The sequence below is a fragment of the Rhipicephalus microplus genome, chromosome 2, assembly GCF_043290135.1.
Source record: "Rhipicephalus microplus isolate Deutch F79 chromosome 2, USDA_Rmic, whole genome shotgun sequence".
Taxonomy (NCBI): Eukaryota; Metazoa; Arthropoda; class Arachnida; order Ixodida; family Ixodidae; genus Rhipicephalus; species Rhipicephalus microplus.
In genome coordinates, this window is record NC_134701.1 from 277,157,926 (window position 1) to 277,177,936 (window position 20,011).

Consider the following 20,011-nt stretch of genomic DNA (forward strand, 5'->3'; position numbering starts at 1 on the left):
ACCTCCGTCTGTGAACTGGCTGTCGTCTCAGCGCCTGACTCAACGTCGGCAAACATATTTCAACCATTCATCTCTGCAGATTTGACATCTTCGCAGCGTTCACAACTCCTCACCATTCTTGAGAGCTACCGCTACTCTTTCGACGTTGAACAAACATCTCTCGGCCGTGCGTTAGCAGTAGAACACCACATCGACACTGGGTCCCACTCACCGCTGCGACAACGACCATATCGCGTGTCCGCTACAGAACGCCGCGTCATTGCTGACCAAGTAGACGACATGCTTCGCAGAGGCGTCATTCGACCTTCACAGAGCCCATGGGCGTCTCCGGTGGTTCTCGTCAAAAAGAAAGACGGTTCTATTCGTTTCTGTGTCGATTTCCGGCGATTGAACAAGATCACGCTGAAGGATGTCTATCCACTACCGCGCATTGACGATGCTTTGGACAGTTTGCAGGGTGCCGAGTTCTTTTCCTCGTTAGACTTGCGGTCAGGCTACTGGCAGGTGCCTATGGCGGAGGCCGATCGCCCCAAAACCGCTTTTGTCACGCCAGACGGCTTATATGAATTCACCGTCATGCCCTTCGGACTTTGCAATGCACCTGCAACGTTCGAACGAATGATGGACAACATCCTGCGTGGACTAAAATGGAAGATATGCTTGTGTTACCTCGATGATATCGTGGTCTTCGCCCCTAACTTTGACACACACTTACGTCGCCTTCAGCACGTCCTTACTTGCTTAACTAACGCCGGTTTGCAATTAAATCTCAAAAAATGTCGATTTGCCATGCGTCAACTGAACATTTTGGGCCACGTTGTTTCCAAGGAAGGCATCCTCCCGGATCCCGAGAAATTGCGAGCTGTTACGGCGTTTCCTAAACCTGCCACCATCAAAGAACTTCGAAGTTTCATCGGCTTGTGTTCGTATTTCCGGCGATTCGTCCGAAACTTCGCGTCTATTATAGCACCTCTCACGCAACTTCTCAGCAGCTGTAAAGACCTCTTATCGTGGTCCCCTGCCTGCGACGAGGCTTTCAACACCCTGCGACGGCTTCTTACGACGCCACCAATTCTACGCCATTTCGATCCTGAAGCGCCAACTGAAATCCACACCGACGCCAGTGGTGTAGGCCTGGGTGCTGTGCTCGCACAGCGTAAACCGGAACATCAAGAATACGTCGTGGCATACGCTAGTCGCACACTTACCAAGGCTGAGAGCAACTACAGCGTCACAGAAAAGGAGTGCTTGGCCATTGTGTGGGCCCTTGGAAAGTTTCGCCCATATCTATATGGTCGTTCTTTTGACGTCGTGACCGACCACCACGCGCTGTGCTGGCTTTCGACGTTAAAAGACCCATCTGGCCGCCTCGCTCGCTGGGCGTTGAAAATTCAAGATTACGACATACGCGTGGTTTATCGGTCAGGACGGAAGCATGCTGACGCCGACGCCCTTTCCCGTTCCCCCCTGTCCCAGAATGCCACAGCTGACTCCGCTTGCGATTCCACATTGTCATCGCTTGACTTTGACACCATTGCTATCGAACAACGCAATGACCCGTGGACTGCGTCTCTCCTCAATCATCTCTCCGACACTTCTGAACTCCCTAAGACGCGAACGCTTCGGCGCCAAGTTCCACACTTCTCGATACGTGACAAGCTTCTCTATCGACGTAACTACGCACCAGAGGGACGCAAGTGGCTGCTCGTCGTTCCACGAACCCTGAGGTCGCAGATTTGTTCCTCTTTTCACGCTGACCCACAATGTGGCCACGCAGGAGTCTTCAAGACCTACGAAAGGCTTCGACATCGCTACTACTGGCGTGGCATGTATACCTTCGTCCGCAACTTCGTCCGCTCTTGTGCCGAATGCCAGCGCCGAAAATCTCCACCACACGCCTCCGCCGGTGAACTGCAGCCTTTACCATGCCCTTCCCGACCCTTCGAACGGGTTGGAATAGATATTTATGGGCCACTTCCATTGACTCCGACTGGCAACAGGTGGATAATAGTTGCTATCGACCACCTAACGCGCTATGCTGAGACCGCTGCTCTTAAAACGGCTACAGCACAAGAGGTTGCCACTTTCCTACTACGTCATTTTGTGTTGCGTCATGGAGGCCCTCAAGAACTTCTCAGTGACCGCGGCCGCGCCTTCTTGTCCGAGGTCATTGAAAAATTGCTCGCTGAGTGTGCTATTGTACATCGCACATGTACCGCTTACCACCCACAAACCAATGGGGCTACCGAGCGCTTTAATCGTACTCTCGGTGACATGCTATCTATGTATGTGACGCCTGACCACTCTAACTGGGACTTAGTTCTCCCATTCATTACATACGCCTACAATACGGCAACGCAAGCGACAACAGGCTTCTCCCCTTTTTACCTCCTCTACGGCCGTCACCCCTCCCACACCATTGACACCATTTTGCCCTATCGACCAGACGCGTCCGAGTGCCTACCGATCTTGGACGCCGCCAGACACGCAGAAGAATGCCGCCAGTTAGCTCGTCGCTTTACCTGCGATGACCAAAACAGGCAAAAGGCAATTCGTGATGCCCAGACCTCAACTCCCGTTTTTCTTCCGGGTTCTCTTGTATGGCTGTCAGTGCCGCATCACACACCTGGGCTCTCTTCCAAACTTCTGCCAAAGTACGATGGGCCATATCGTATTGTCGAACAAACTTCGCCAGTAAACTACCTCATTGAGCCTCTTACGCCACCATCAGACTTGCGACGTCGCAACCGTGAGGTTGTACACGTACAGAGGCTCAAGCAATACCACGGTTCAACGCCGCCTACACAGGACTAAGTCGCCAGGATGGCTCCTTTTTTTCTCCGTGGGGCCATTGTAAAGAAGAGGAAGTACTCCGGCGCAGAGGCAGCAGCATCGAGTGTGCAGCAGCGGCAGCAGCATCGAGTGTGCAGCAGCGGCTCGAGCTCGGAAATTGCGGCTGGTGCATCGCCTTCCAAGCCTTTCAAGCACCAACCTTTCTGCTTAATAAATCTCCTTTATATATATATATATATATATATATATATATATATATATATATATATATATATATATATATATATATATATATATATATATATATATATATATATATATATATATATATATGGGAAACAAGTGTATACCTAAGGGCTCGATTTTCCGTGTTTATAACACAATATTAATGAGATCTAACAGACAGTAATGCCAAGGAATGTACAGGGGAAGTTATTAGAACCAATTGAATGTAAATAAGAAGAAAGAAAAGTGGATGAAAAAATAACCAGCCGTGAGCAGGAATCGAACCTACGACCTTCGAATAACGCGTTCGATGCTCGAATAACGCGTTCGAGCATCGAACGCGTTATTATATATATAATAATATATATATATATATATAATAATATATATATATATATATATATATATATATATATATATATATATATATATATACGCGAGTGACAAGTACGGGGCATCGTGTATCGTGCATCACGGCGCGCCGCCAGAGACGGGACTCTCCAGTATATCTCTATTGATTTATCGGCGACACTGACAACAGTCCCGCCGCCCTCCGGTCGTCCAACAAACCACGCCGCGTCTCGACGTTCACAGGGCAAGAAAACAAACTGTACGCACTGTGCGTGTAGCCGCCTTCAAGGAGATCGGGGTCAAGAAACAAATAAAATAGGCTCTGTGATGATACGCAGTATCACAGATGCCATATTATGTTGACTTTACCAATCATAAAAAACTGACACATGGAACGTTTCAGGAATTACTTTGCCTGCTCGCTAGTGCGTTTTTTCTCGGCTTCTACCCACGACGGGATATTATTCATGAAACCGGTGGTTAATAACAACTTTTTAATGAAGGCGACGAATAAAGAATAAATCGGAGACTTGATGCGCACACGAAAATTGAAAAATGACAAGTTTACATAGCCTTTTACATAGTTTACGTAGTTTACATAGTTTACTATTATAAAATACAATCAAATATATGGAGAAAGTTCAAGGTACCGAATTTTTATCAAGAACAGTATGAACAAGCAATTATTCAATCACAAAGAAAATCGCGTGTGATTAAGCAGATGTTCATGTTGATGTAGCGTTAAAACGACCAAACGGAAATTATGTATCGAGATTCTAACGTTCTCATGACCAAAACTGATGATAAGTGAGTTTTGTGTTACGAGGGCTATGAATGGCCAAAGAGCTCCACTTCTTTTCATGCTGTGTTTGCGATAGCCTAATGGCCAAAATAATTTTCAAGAAATTAATCTATTCACTTTATCCACTCATTAAAATATTAAGGCAGTTTTAAATGACCTGTGGCTTCTTTATTTGTCAGCCGGTTTCGCATTATATACGCATGCTTTGTAATCTCATTACTTCACACTTTTGAATTCCCTTTGATTTCTAATCCAATTGCCGACTCCACAAAAAATCTGCTTGCTACACGACCACTGCAAGTTTTCTTCAATGAGCTATTCTAGATCAAATAATTTATCCCAATCCACGTGGTACGCCAATCAAGGTTCCAACACTAGTTCGACATTAGAATGTTAATTTAACTTTGTTATTGAACTAAACCTTAATATTGTCATTACCTTAAGAAGCAACGATATCATTGCTTTAGCGCTACATCAAGCGCATGTTTTCAGAAAATTTTGCAGTGCACGAGTAATATAGTTCTTCGTTTTCGGGCCCGGTTCGAGTAAACGAGCCACGGTTTAGTTGTGTGAGGGAGTCGTTGTACTTCTAATCCATAAGGGCAGCAAGGCGATCGGTGGGTGTGCTTGGATCCTAACGGTAAGAACGAGCCTGTCGAGAGGGAGAAAATGGGGGGAGGGGGGAAGGAAAAGCCCGGTCTTAACCCTAGTGAAACGTTCCGTATGCGATGTCCAATAATTCCGTATGTTTCCGTAAGAATCTTACGGAAATATATGGAAAAGATATAGGAAACATATGTATTCTTTATGGAAACATATGGAATTATTGGACTCGCATACGGAACGTTTCAGTAGGGTTTTGTATACCACACCGCTACAGCCAGCACCACACAATCCAGGTTGCACAAGCACACACACTCACCCTCTCACAAGAGAAGGCACGCTGGCACGGGGGACATCCAGGTACACTAAGCGAGGAGGAGGCAGGAGGGAACCGTAATCACGATAAACGCGTTTTCCCGCTGCCTAGCTTCTCTCATTGAATTTGCCGCTCCGAATAATTGGAAGTTGCGGCCTGCGGTGTCGAGCACCTGCGCCTCGCGCGCAACCGGCTCAACCACAACTTCCCCTTTATCCCCATATTCCCGACTCCCCCTTTCCCCGTATCTCCTACACAGTCCCTAACTTCCCCTTTATTCCCATATTCCCGGCTTCCATTTTCCCCGTATCTCCTATACAGTCCCAACCGCGAATGCTGTTCACGGCAACGTGAACTCGGGCTGCATGGGCAGGGGGGGGGGGGGGGGGGGGCCTTTGCGAAGCCTGCGGCGTTTGTTTGGCTCGGCAAAGGCCGCGGGCAGTGTTTGCAACCGCTCGCGTTGCAGCGCCGCTCGAGTACGGCGTGTCATGCCGCGCTGCCTCTCTCTCAAACCGCGCGAAGCCAGCTTATTTTAATTCGCTTAACGTCATCGGGTCCTCGTCCTTGCATCGGGTGGACGGGTTGATACTCAGCGTCGTATAAAGTATGACCGGTGTTCGAGGAAGCATCGACAAACTAAATGAGACAGTGAGGCAGGAGGTAAACAGGGCTGTCGTGCACCGGGTCTTCGTTCACCACTAGCCCTCGCTGGGCACTGTATAACCTCTTAGGCAAACGTTGGCGTGTAAGGCAGTAAAAACTATAAAAATCCACATGATTGGCGAGCGAGTTAGCAAGTGTATGGGCTACAGATTTGAAGTAAGCTAGGTCAATTGGCGTTCGCAAGGTACACGACAGTGATTCCACAAAATATTGGTATTTATATTGATAGCACAATATTTTTATCCTCTCGACATTAGTGTTTGTCAAGATGGCTTATTGCCATAAACAAAAAAAGTTGTAAAAACTTACATGAACCAATGTTCCTGTTGAAGCCACAGAATGCGAATTGGTGTTATCAAGACGTCAGAACACTATCATCACCACTAAAGATATTTCAAATAGCAGCAGCATCCAAGTTAAGTCATCAGAGTGATAAAGATAGTGAAGTTGCCCGTCTTGTAAATATTGACTGTTGCATTTGTTTGGTTGTTACAAACAATATTGTCCACTCAACACTGAGTTTTGGTAGTCTGATTCAGTTTCGTATAAATGCATGTAGCACGTGCTTTCAGAATCGCAACTGTAAGTAAAAAAAAAAAACGACACAACACTTGCTTTGCTTTTAAAAAAATTGGTGGATGTTTTCAATCGCCGGCACAGTTGTACAATTTATGCTGAAGACAGAGAGAAAGCGAAAGAGAACAAGAAAGAGAGAGAGAGAGAGAGAGAGAGAGAGAGAGAGAGAGAGAGAGAGAGAGAGGGAGAGAGAGAGCCATGAAAAGTTCTGATTCATCTCTCATACCGAGGTATAGTAAATATTATCCCAACAGCGTGACAGTAGCGCTTTCCACGCCCATTACTTGCGGTGTTTTTGGCGGCAAACGCGAAACAGGCTCCTCTTATCCACTGCGACGCCAAACAAGCGCGCCAGCATTGTACGCATGAATATATCGCCGCGACGGAGAGATTTCCGGCTCTCTTATTTGCGAAAGCGAATCATAACACTGATGTCCCCGAAAGCAGCGCCCCCGAATTTAAACAAACAAGGCGGCAGAGAAAAAAAATAATAACAATACCAGCCTAGCGGACTCTTCGCTGTTTACACGTGCGCCTCTGTATCCCGTATACCGGGTTATCCACTTTGCGCTCCACGCAGCAAACAAGCAGAAGCGGGCAGAATGGGGAACGCCGAAGCGAACGAAAAGTGAATACGCGGCAGTGATATGACTCGCATCTCCGAAAAGGTCGCCGCCTAGTACTCGAAGAATTCTCGACATGGACGACACAGCGAGGCATTCGAAAGTGCGTCCCATTTTCATTCCTCAACATCTGGTGCGCGCGTCTCTCCTTGCTGCTGTGCGTGTGTAAACACGCACGTAGTTCGTATAGGTGGACTGCGCCGACATCAACTGGCGTGCACACAGATACAGATGGGAACGGCCCTTTTTTAAAAACACTTGCCCCGAAAGCAAAGGACTGGCAAATCCAGGGCCACGTCGCCACACCAAGCGTGCGGACGAGGACCAGGAAACCATTGCGGCCATCGGAGTAGAGCGATACGTAAAAATATATGCTGTATTAGCGGGAGAGAGAACCTGAAAATCTAAAAACAACAAGAAGAAAGCTAAAATGAAGAAGAAGAGAAGAAGAAAAGAAGAAGGGCACAGATATGAGCTTGGATATAACTACGACCCAAACAAGCAATCAGTCCTGGGCTAGCGCAAGTACGAGAGGTATATATAACATCGGCGAGGTCCAGGAACGAAAAATTCAGGAGCCTTCGCGTATTTGAAAAAAAAGGGGGTAAAATAATATTGGGGTGCACGTGCTTGCAGCACCACACTTTCTCTTTCTTTCTTTCTTTCTCTTTCTTCCTTTCTTTCTTTCTTTCTTTCTTTTTTTCTTTCTTTCTTTCTTGTGTGCGTGTGTGTTTGTGCGCGTGCGTCCGTGCGTGCGTTTCGCTTTCTTGGCGATAGGCACGCAAGAGCTGTCCAAATCAACAGAGAGAGATTCGCCATTTTCCTGGAGATACGCTGTCACGACAAGTCACTTCTGACACGATAAACTGCCTTCCTGCCAGCGAGATCACGTTCGGAAAATGTGCTTGCGCGGGAACAGGTACAACTACATGGTTTAAACGCGTGGAAGCGTTAGTCTCGAGGAATCGAGAGAACTATTCGTAGCCTTTTGAAAGCAAACAGAAAACCGTTGCTCAACAAAGTCATTACGCGAATAGCCCGGCTTCGCAGTAACCAATTGAGAGGCAGGGGTTTCTGTCCACTTCTTACACACTACGGGCACTGACCATAGCTCCCTCCAACAGTTGCGGCTTGAACCACTGAAAAGCGCGTGAAATACGCGAGAACGTTTTTCTTTATGATAGTGCACCACGCTAGCTTCAGTCCGAACCTCTGCCTCTTGTGGTAGCCTATCTTTTCCCCTCTTGTTCTGCGCAGGCGCTGTTTCCTCGAATAAGGTGGCAGGGAGAGAAGGGTAAGCGGGATCCTATGATCTGCCAAGGCAGGCTTTGGGCGCCAACCGCTATCAGTAGACCGCGGGCGCTGTCTCCTTCCTGCACACAACAGGCGCCGACCCTCCGGTACTTGCAGCTTTAACCTCTGGAAAGCATAATAGACGAACTAGAGAATGTACTCTTTATGACAGTGCACCCCAGTGCACTTTCGCTGCAGAGCGAACCTCTGCATTTAGTGGATGGCCTTTCGCGGAGGCTCCATTCTGGTCTCGCACACGCTCCGTTTTCCCGAAGCAGGCGGGAGAGGGAAAGAAAAGGGTAAGCGGGATCCGCCGAGGCAGGCCGTTCATCGCGTTTCCTTCTGGCTGGCTGCGCTCCGGTAGATAACCGCATTAAAACGAGCGAGTCCGAGAAATGAGGCGGAAGCGAGGCACGGCCGCCATCCATCACGGCGCTGCGCCAGAACAACTCTTCTTCCACTACACCGTCCTGCGAGCTCGCGAAGAGCGCGGCCAGAGCCACCCGCGCCAGAGCCGCAGTTTCGGAGCTCCATGCACCGCCGCGCCGTTTTCGAGGCTGCGACGCTCTTCCACTTCCCGAGGGAACGAACGGTTTTCACTTCGCGAATGCCGATGGAAGACGAGAGGATTCGGCGTTGAACCTCCGGAGTTTCGTCTGCTTCGCCTCGCTAAATCGGTGCAGTACTGCGAATACCAACGGTTCCTGCTAAAAAGGCAGAAGCTCGGTGGGGAAGATTCGGAAGGGTGAAGAGATGAAAATAATTCGTGAACGCGGAGTGCCACTGCAGCCCATCGTTTCCACAAGTGGCCCTGCCTTTCCGTGTTCGTGAACTGTCTGTTTTGCACCACTTCAATGTCGGTAGTCACGCGTAAAAGAGGTTTTCGCGAGTGACTGTTGTCCCTTCACACGAGAATCCTGACGCCCAACATTCCCCGTTATGAAGGAAAGCCTTGTCGAGTCGGTCGCTGATCACTTCGCGCCAGCTTCCACAACGCTGCACACTTTCTTGTGAGATCAGGATATGCAGAGCTCTTACGGGTAGAAGATCAGGAGTTTTATGCACTCCACCTCGCTTGATTGGTGCAGTGCTGCGAATGCTGACTCCCTCTTATACCACTGCAGTGTCGGTAGTAATTAGCGCCTGGCGCGCATAGGACATGTTTTCGCGAGTGACTGTTCTTCTTTCGTTGGGGAATCCCCAAACCTATATTAAGTTCTCATGAACAACTTTATCGGCTCGATTATTCACCAGTTCGAACGATCTCTCCCAAATCTGCACGCTTTTTATTTCGCGAGTGTGTGTGTGTGAATGTGGATGTGTGATACCAGAATAAATGAAGCGCACGGATTTCAGGAGAGGAGACGTAGTTGTATTTTGCACGAGGAGACTTACAGGTTTCTTTTATTATTACTAATATTATTATTTGACATTACTTTGTAGCAGTCAAACCTGTTCGAAGTTGTGTTCCATACTGCAGAATGGAGACAGTGGTTCGTCAAACCTTATGGCGAGAGTCACTATAACGCGATCTTCTATTCATGCATCGTTCAAGAAAGCAGAAAACTAGGCATTCGGTTGTCAAACGAAAGTAACACAAGAGTGACAGGCTCATAACTAAAAATTTTATCTGACTAACCGTCTGCTTGATAATTAGTGATGAAAAAATATGGGACGACCACGGTGTATAATAATATGACTTATCGTGGTATTAAATGAAGCGAAACAAGAACAGCGGCGTGTATGCGGATAAGGCCCTTCCTGGACACTACGAAACCAAATCCTGGCTATTGTAAGTGTGGTTTACAGAAGAACAGAGCCTTAAAAACCAGCGGAGGAGATCCTGCGCTTCGTCACTCGTAAATAATCACAACGACTCAGCGAATGGAAGTGAAGCAAAGCTAGCCCTGCTATCACAAAATCCGTTAAATGTATCAAAGGTACGAACGCCCCGAATCAAAGAAGTTCCAGTCAAACAGAAACAACAAACCAGGCTGCGCCGAGACGAGCACGCCGCACGAAGAGAAGCCAAAAGAACGAAGGCAGCGCTCTAAGAAACTTAGTGACACGAAAACACTAATTTTTTTTTCTACCCGGCTCTTCTCAAAGCTTTCGGTAGCCTTTTTTCCTTACAGCCTTCTGTTGTTTAACGCTGTTGCGCTCGAACTAATCGATTGGTCCTGGCGTCGGCGTTTCCATAGGGAACTCTCGATATACCGTCGCTGTTGCATGTCCAAACTCTCGAGTTGGTCAAGAAATAAACCAGTGCACCGAGCGCATCTTGCCGCGTCGAGGACAGGCAGAAGCGGGCGCACCTCTTGCACGAAGCAACGTTCTCGACCTCAAAAGTAAAGCGCTTTCGTACAGCCCACACGCACAGTAAAGGCCACTATACAGGCCGTATACTACGGGCACACACAGACACATCGACCGGGGTTCGTCTTCCTAAAATGTGTTTCCTTACACTCGACTACACAAACACACATATCGAAAAGCAGCGTGTATCAGACACCACGCAAAAAAAAAAGAAAGAAAAGAAACGCTCGTATTTGAGTAGCGCGTGCGTGCGTAAGAAACATAACAACAAAAACAAAAAAAAGCAAGCCAAGGGGGGGAAGTCTCCCCTGGGTATAGTCTCGACGCGAATAATGTGCGCCGCCGCCTCGCCATTTCCATTATCCGGCGCTATCTTGGGAGAGGAGCACTTTTCTCACCGGTCCCAAGGCGGCGCCAGCGGAGGCTCATTTTTCTCGGAGGTTTGCTGCCGGCCGCGCGTGAAGAACGGCAGAGCCCTCTGCCGGGTCCTTTATCAATTTCCAGACGCGCGCTGGGGTGCGCTGCTGCAGGCGCGCGCGTTCGACCCGACGGCGTACTCCCGTAATTACAATCCCGCCAGCGGCTTGTAAGTTTACTTACGCAATTGCAGGTACCGCTCCACGTTTCTCTGGCAGAGTGTTTGCCTACGCGAGTCAAACGACGCTAGTGCACCACCAGTGCACTTCCCACGCGCGAGACTGCGTGGGAAGTGCACTGGTGTATAGGAGCGCCGTGTCGTACAGATTGTCACGCCATGAATGTTTAAACTCGGCCCGAAAGCCGTCGAGAGCAGCGCGCGCACTGTGCCATCGCGTCGCAAAACTCAATTGGCGACAGGCTTCGGAGATGCACCGGAGACTGCTGGGCGACTGGCACACGCACGCAACCCACTCGCTGTACCTTTCGCACAGCTCTGTGCCGGCGAGAACACATTACATATGCACGCGTAAAGCCGTACTGCGGCCAGTCTCCATTAGCGCGAAAAACTCAATTTAACTGGGGAGATACGGACTAACGAAAAAAAAGAAAAAAGAAAATTGAATCCCGGCAAGCTTACCGGACACACGCGTGGAATAAAGGTTCGCCTGCACGATGGACAAGAACGAGACAAAGGGGAAAATAAGTTACGTACACGTGAAATTCCACGCTACATTGGCGAACGCGAAGAAGAAGCGTGGTTGACTTGATGAACAGGTCGATGTGTCTCGGGGTGTAAGTGGATGGACGAATGGCGGCGAAATTGCTTGAGGCCCACTTCGCCAGTGCTCTGTAGTAACAGAAGCGTCGAATAAAAACAAAGGGCAGACTCGAGTTTTCTTAGACGTTGGATAGAAAAGAAGACACGAGAAGACCCAAAAGCTTCTAACACGTGCGTTATGTCTATAGGAAATTTCAGGAGGTAACAACGTTAAGAGGAAACAGAAGCAGGGTAAATTTCTTTCTTGAACGGGACGAGATCCTTTGCATAAAAGAATGTACTCGCGGACTACCACCGTTAGAGCTAGAAGGAGGAAGGGAGGGAACAGAGGGTTGAACGAATACCGTCTCTATACGCGGAAAATAGTGCATGGCTCCAACCAAAAGTGAAAGCCCGATTAAGGGCATGCGGCGGCACATCCATGGCACGGCCACGTCGCATGGCATTGAAAGCGACGTAGAGTACTGGATGAGGAAACGTAGCCATCACGTCAATAAGAGCCAAACCATTACTCGTTTGGTAATTTCACGGTGTTTTGCACGGAGGAAACGTGTCGTGCTGGATGCGAAGATCAACAGGACCAAACGGTACCATTAGTGGAAGGTAGACTAGTCATACAATGTCCGGTGAGGTATCGTCCAGTCAGCTATGTTGTGCTCGCCCCTTTTCGCAGACATGATAGCGTTGCCGTTCTACAGGTAACGTGGAATACTGTTGTTTTTTATGCTATTCATGGGATAATGTAGTTCTTGAAGAAAGCCGGACTTAGCCATTCATGGTCTTTCTAAGCATCCTCCCGTGTGACTACAGTGTTGACTCTTTTTCCATTTCTTTTTCGGTGATTCTTGTTAAGAAAAGTGGATATTCGTCATGCTGTCTCGCTCCCTCCTTTTACTTACTTCTACGACGCGAGAGTTCTCACCTGGGATCCGCGGGGTCGCAGTCCTGGACGGCGACCGAACCTGGCTGCTGCTGCGAGACGTGGTCAAGGTCGTCCGGCGGCGGCGGCAGGGGTTCGTCATCGTCCTCCGCCGGCGGTGAGCACAGGTCTCGCACCGCCGGAGGCAGTGGGGGAGGAGAAGGCAGGGGTAACTCCGGGCTCGAGCACAGGCTCGTCCAAGACACCGGCCGACCAGTAGCCGCCGTCGACGAGCTCACAGCACCCTCGGTGGAGCCCACTCCGTCCCTTCCGGGAACAGGGTCGGGGGGCTGCAGGGACTCTGGACACGGCGTTTCCTGCGAGAATTTAGGACCTTGTTAAAAATGAGCTGAAATACGGGGTTCGGGGGAAACTAGCCTGATCGAGACTCACGTGCGGAAGACAATTTATTTGCCACAAAGCGCTATAGTATATGGCGTACCCGATAACATTTCCCTTCTGTGTAGCCACGTCAGCTGATTCATGGTTGCCACGAGCTACAGACATACAAGTTTGCCTAAATGACGTCGAAAACTGTGGTCCCCCACTTTTCAGAAGTTGGAGACCACAGTTTGCATCAGTATGCGGGGACCTTTCTAGTAAGGGGCTTCTTGTGGGGCTGTAACGTCATTTTATTGGTAGGACGCGGTGACACCGTATAAGCATGTGGCCTAACCCGTTTATCTACTGGTTACAGATGATTGACGTCCTGTTGTTGATACTGGCAGGATACGAAGCGCCTAATCTGTTAGATGCACGCAGCCCAGTCAACCGGGATTTTCTGCAACAAGTGCCAAGTTTACTCAGCTAGTGATAAACCCACTCGACAACCAGGCTGGGACGGCATCAGCGACCACCAGCGCGGCCCACTGAGACCTGAAGATGGCGCTGGGGCCTGACAAGGAACGCACAAACTGCGGACGACACCGCACAGGAGCCTAACCTGTTTATTTACTGGTTACAGGCAGGTAGACGCTAAGGCAAATCAATTCATTCGGACAATATCTGCTTAATTGTGTTGTCGTGCCCTCGGCTTTTTTGTCCAGTGTTTTAAGGACTACGTGTATTATTGGTGAAACTACTACTACTAGCTGGTGATATTGAAACAAACCCTGGTTCCGATTTGTCCCACTTCCAAGCCGCTTCAGCAAATAGCCGATGATTTGAAAGAAATCAAAGAAGATCGGCCTAAATCAATATAGTTAAATTTAAAAAAAAACTAGCTGTTCCGGATGGCAAGGTCTCGTCATGCGTAGACCAGGTTAACAATCTTGGAGTTGTAAAATCCCTCGAGTTTAAAATGAACAATCTGAAAATTCGCTCCAGAAGATCGACCTTGATTCTGCATGACATTCTAGAAAACACCTAAAACAACACCGACTTGCTCGAAGAACTGATTTGTAAAAATGGTTTGAAGGAATGCCTGAAGATTGATCTCGTAACGATTGAGACAATTCATCGCATAGGAAAACATAGATCCAAGAAAGCGAGGTCTATCATTTTTAAACTATTGTTGACTGCAGAGAAAGAAATGAAATTCATGAAGTATTGCCAAAAGCTTAATGGCTATTAGCGAAGATTTTTCTGTCCGAGTGTGTGAGTTTAGGAAAAATCTATGGCATGCAGCTAAAGCTAGAAAGGATAAGGTAGTTTTAAATTCTGACAAATTTTGTATCATTTGATAATTGTACATCTGGAACGAGGAAAAGAACACCATTAATCAAATCAGATCCGCCTCTCGAGCAACAAATGAAAAAAAAAAAAACGGCAAAGCCGAGTCACGGGCATTTCACCTCCGACCTCGCACAATGCAACATCGGCAGAAATAATATTCACGAACGTAAATGTACGTAGCCTACTACCTAAACTTACTTCACTAGAACTTTTTCTTCTCGTTACAAATCCAGATTTTTGAGCTATCACGGAAACATGGCTAAACAAAAATGTGAAAGATTTCGAAAGACATGTACCACAATACTTCTTCATACGCAAAGATAGGCCAACACGCGGCGGTAGGGTAGCTATTCTGATAAAGCGCAAAATTACTTTCACACTTCTTCCTGATGTCGAAGGTGTTGAGGCGACCTTTGTCGATTACAATATCATGTTCACCCGATCATCGTGTGTTGCGTCTATCCTATCCCTTCGTAAAATATTGATATTCTAACGTGTTCGCACATGTACATGCTTCACCACATAAAAGGGGCTACATTGATAATGCTCGAAGACGATAACCTACCTGATATCGATTGGCCTACTATGAACTATCGCTCAAGATTGTCGAACGTGATTTTCGACATAATTTCACCTTTTAACCTGACCCAAATAGACCAAACTACTTGTGTAAAAAAAAAACCCGTAGCCTATTACACATTTTAGGGGCGAAGCTCCTTAAGGCGTAGGTCTGTCCATCTCTTGTATGTATGTAGTAGTACATAGCCACTGGTGGCACAAACCCGCTCTAGAGCGGGCATGTGCCACAGGAGATGGGAGATGGCGGCACTTGGAGTGTTCACCAGATGGGTGCACGGACGGACGGACAGACAGACTAGCAGACGGACGGACGGATGGACACACGAACAGACAGACAGGCAGATGGGTGGGCGGACTCACGGACGGACGCACGGACAGATGGACGGACACATGGATGGACGCAAGGAGGGTCGCGCGGACAGACGGAAGCAAGAACGGACGGGCGGGCTGACGGACGCTTTGCCCCACTCATTATCATTCACTCCGTGAATATGCTGTGATTTTTTTTTTCAACGTTTTGTATCTTGGTTTTCAATTCTGTGCCTTCGACAGTGTAGTGCTTGCCTGCTTTTCATAGTTTCACTTTCTTTTATTCTTTATGTTATGTAGTGTATTTACTTGCCCTCCCTGCTATATTTCCTCTTCAGATTGACAGTTTAAATAAATAAAAAAAAATAAATAAATCAACTATTGGCCAGCCCTCGTTACTTCCCGCTGCGCCGAGCTGGGCACGGCAAATAACGAGTTGCGCCAACTGCCTATGATGTTAGTGACAGGATGACTAGAGTAATCGTGCCCTTCTGAGAAACGAGATACCCAGGTTGTAGACTTTGTTTCAACGAACTAATGTTTCTGTTTCTCGCAACAATCGTAGCAATCCTGAAGCAGCTCAGGGGACAGAAATGAATAAAAACGCCACCAGATACACCATATATCGCGCTTAGATTTTGTCTATTTAGAAGCGCCTGCACGTGAGGTGCGAGAAAACAAAGTTTGAATGCGAAGCACATTTCTTTTTCATTCCAAACACTTTGTATCGTTATCCTCGCTGCTCCTTCGGGAATCTTCAATCGAATAAGGTGCAAAACAAACGGTACGAATTAACAGTCGGCTTAAGGCACATATTAGGTCGTTTTAAGCATCAGGATACCCTCTCAAGAAACTTCTGTAGGGCTGAAACCGAATAGGTATATGAAATGTATGGCATGTACATCACGCGCCTCTTTTGTTATTCCTTCGTAACAGCTACAACTAACGAGTTCTCCTTAACGTCAGCATCTGAGTTATCCTTCTTTAATCAACTGCTAACGTGCTGACATGTCTGTGGTAACTCTTTCACGTCACTTCGCGTAGAAGGGAGTTTACCTGTTTTTCAGCTACCACCGGCAATGAACACTTGGTAATTTGGCACCAGTCAGTCTCTTTTTTTCCATTTTTTAATGTTCCTGTAGGGCCAGTAACGAAATGTTCAGCAAACTAAGGCACCAACACGCCCAAAGGCAAGTTCTTCCATAGAGTTAGAGGCGTGTTCAGTACGCAAGCACTTATTAGCTCTAAATATGGCATGTTATTGAAGGAAAACAAGTTTTAACTGTCTACACCACAGCCGCACCTTAGAAACGTTTCATTCTTGCAACCTTGCTCTCTCGCTCTATTCGTTTGCTGCGTTCATACAGCAGTGCTACGTAAAATAAAACGAACAGTTATTTAAGTTTTGTTTCTACCCAAACTGTGGTAGTGCAAATTTTCTGCAACTGCGTCCGCATTTCACCAAGCGTACACCACAGATCTAATTGTTATTCAAAATACGCCACGCAAATCCTTTCACTTTGCAAGCTGGCTTCATTGCATGACGGGTCATATTGAGAAGAAGCAATCTTCACAGGCAGACTCACTTGCCACTATTTATGGTTGGCTGAAATGTTAATGACCCACTTTGGATAACGTTCCGAGATACCCGCAAAGACGCGCAGTAGGCTGCTTTCCGGAGACTTCCCTTTTCTCTCGCAAGTAAATGAAAGTGAATGACCACATTCACCAGCGAAGTAAAAAAGGATGTAGGAAATCAAGCGAACGAAAAAAACGAATAAAAAAACGATGTTTGCCGTTTTGATCAATTGCTCTTGCACCATGCTAAAATCACCATGCTTGCCGCAGTAAGACGCATGGTAAGCGAGAAAACACGCTACAAATGCGAGTGACAATGTCACATTGAAGCTCCCGCACCAGTCGCCATTACGTCATCAATTCTGACGGTTCTCTGTAGTTCCTATTTGGTAAAAATGAAGTACATTTTCCTCCGAGGGGGCGGCAGACTTACCACACCGAGCCTCAAGTTATTTTGTTGAGCCAATATTGCCAAAATATGTAAAACACGCACTGAAATTCGTGACGTCAGGCTCGTCGGTTTCAGCACGAGATTAAAAAAAAAAACAACGACACTTTGTTTCTCTATTCATAAACTTGTAATAGTGAACCAGCAATATTACGGCTCTTATGGGACAGTTCAATATAAACCATCACTTCTATTTAGTGTCCCTTTGTTTAAAGACACGTTCAGCTCGTCTCACCGCTATAGCCAGATTGACGTGACCAGCAATGCGCTCCGTGATCCTCTGTAGCTCGGCTTCGTCGTCGACGCCGTTCTCGTCCGAAACTGCCGGCGCGGCCACGCTTCTCTTGGGCGGCGGTCGTGGCGGTGGCTTCGGATCGGACGAAGGACTCCTTCGCGGCGGCACGGCCGGGGGAGGTTGCGCCACGAACGGAGAGCCATTCGCGGTCGTTCCTTCCGACGAATCTCCACCTCGAAGGGGTCCCTGGATCCGAACGTCGAGACACTTCTCGTGCACTCTATCGAAGAGCTTGTCCTGGTTTCTCCTGTTAGGCTGTGACGACCTGATACTTTCTTCTAAGCTCGCGAACCTCTCGTCCGGAATAATCATCTTCTCGCGCGACCTCGGGCTGTCCCTGGAGCGCGTCTTCTTCTCCAGAGGACTGTTCCCTTTGTCTTGATTCCTTTCCTGATGTCCACCCCTGGCGTGCAGCGCCAGGTGCACCGGAGTCACTTCTTTGTGACCCGAAAGCACCGTCGCCGTGATGACTTCGGATCTCCGGCCATGCTGGGTCACGACAGAGGTGACGGGACTGCCACCGGCGTTGTTATTGTTGTTGTTATTGTTAAAGGTGCTGTTATTGTTGTTAGCCACTCTCGATTCGAGTAGTTTCTCGGGCGCTCTGTCGAGCAACTTGTCCTGTTGAGCCCTCCGGTCTACGGGCTTGCTCAGCTGAGACACCATGTCGACCACGCTGTCAGAGCCAGTTGCGCCTCCTCCTCTGGTGTCCGCCTCCTCCCCTGGGGGTCTGGCAGCCGGAGCAACGGCTAGCGTTACACCCTCAGAGGTGAGTAGCTGCAGAGCGGGTGTGCCCCGGTCCGGTAGCCGCACTTCGCGAAGCTGGGCCTTACGTCCTCCGCTCACGGATGGCCTCCTGAAACAGAGATATCATCACGAGAAATGAGGGTTTGGCACAACGGCAATTTTGCGGCAATTCGGGATAACAGAGTACATAGAAGAGAATCGGAGATATATGCGGGAAGGCAAATAGCTTAACTCAGACTTCGTTGCTGCTGCACACGTGACAAGGAGGACTCACAGAAGCAGACAGAAGCTGACAGTTGAAATGATGCACCTGCACTAGACCATGTCCAGCGCTTCTGTAGCATAACGCAGAAGTATAGCCTCCAGGTATTGTAGCTGAGCTGGGTTGATAAGCTGTGAAGCCGAGTGCAAAAGCAAGCACCCGCTAACGCAATATTTAACTCTGCAAGCATTTAATTTGCTAAGCGCCACAAGGGGCACACACCTTTTCTTATAGTGTTTCAGTATATGATACGAAAGAAAAAAAAGTCACAGTTCCGGAAAAGCCCGAAGCAATGAATGCGATACAAACACATCGGTTTGTTATACAAAGTAAGGCTAGGAGATTTAGGAACCATACACAACGTAGTGAACATAAGCGATTGCACTTGAATCACAGTAATGCAGTGACACCACATTATCTAAACAAGTGTTGTGAATAGTTGACTGCGTGACGTCTGACAGGAGGCGAAGTCCAAGTTCGCCATGGAGAAACGCGACAAGCCACTGATTTTCAGGTCTAAGTACATTAACGTTGAAGTCTTCAGTTACTATCACGGTACAACTTGTAGGCACCACAAGGAAGTTGTGCACGACGTCAGTCCGCAATACTCCTGGTGAGGAGGAGGAGGAGGAAGGGAAGAAATGAAAGGCAGGGAGGTCAACCAGACGCACGTCCGGTTTACTCCTGGTGAGATTTACACTGTTGCAATGACGAAGCCATGTGATGTTTTAACGTCGCAAGCAACATTACAACTCATCTAGGGCAGCGAGTTGAGTTTGTCCGTCTAAAGTTGTGGTGGCGGTGCGCATTTCGTTGGGAACCGAATTCACAGGCACGACAGCACCAGCAACTTCCCGAATAGTCCTGGACTTGGTGCGAGCAATTTTTTTCTGTTGCTTCAGAGTGAAAGAGGAGTCAGAGACATTTTGAAATGCCCCATTCATGCAACTGCATGTGCTTGAGTGAACCCACCCCTCCATTGATCAAGCCATCGGGTACGACAATGTTTAGAGAAAGCATGTACGGCTTGTCCAAACAAAGCACGTGCTTTGTTCAAGAATGGTTATTTTAAACATTGACAGTAAGCCAGTGGCAAATGGTATATACACACAGCTCACCGTTAGTGTGACGGACAGTATAGGCGACGTGGCCTAGTTGGTTAATACGGCGCGTAGAAGAGCGAGGGTTCGCTGGGTCGAATCGCCGGTGTGTGCATTGGAAATTTTTCCATTAATTTTTCTTTGTGTTCTTATAAACATTTACATAATTATACATATCCGGAACATGACGGCAACGGTGAAAATGAGCCTAGAGTGTCCATATAATTTCTATCGCAATGAAAAACCTGTTTGATTCCTCCGTCATAGGACTCGGTAAAACACGAAAATATGACATGTTCCTTACAGAAGCAGTTTAATGTTTACTGCACATCATTATAAAA

General features: G+C 47.8%; 1 protein-coding gene across 3 annotated transcripts in view; it reads right to left on the bottom strand.

Moving 5' to 3' along the window:
* The window catches only part of Shrm (shroom), a 483,853-nt gene that overhangs the window by 53,902 nt on the left and 409,940 nt on the right, over nucleotides 1-20,011 (bottom strand). For all 3 annotated transcript variants that reach the window (XM_075882065.1, XM_075882066.1, XM_075882067.1), the window contains 2 exons: nucleotides 17,502-18,417; nucleotides 12,682-12,995 (listed from right to left, as the gene is read on the bottom strand). In XM_075882065.1, coding sequence (XP_075738180.1) covers nucleotides 12,682-12,995; nucleotides 17,502-18,417 — 1,230 coding nt within the window. The remainder of the gene's footprint in view (nucleotides 1-12,681; nucleotides 12,996-17,501; nucleotides 18,418-20,011) is intronic.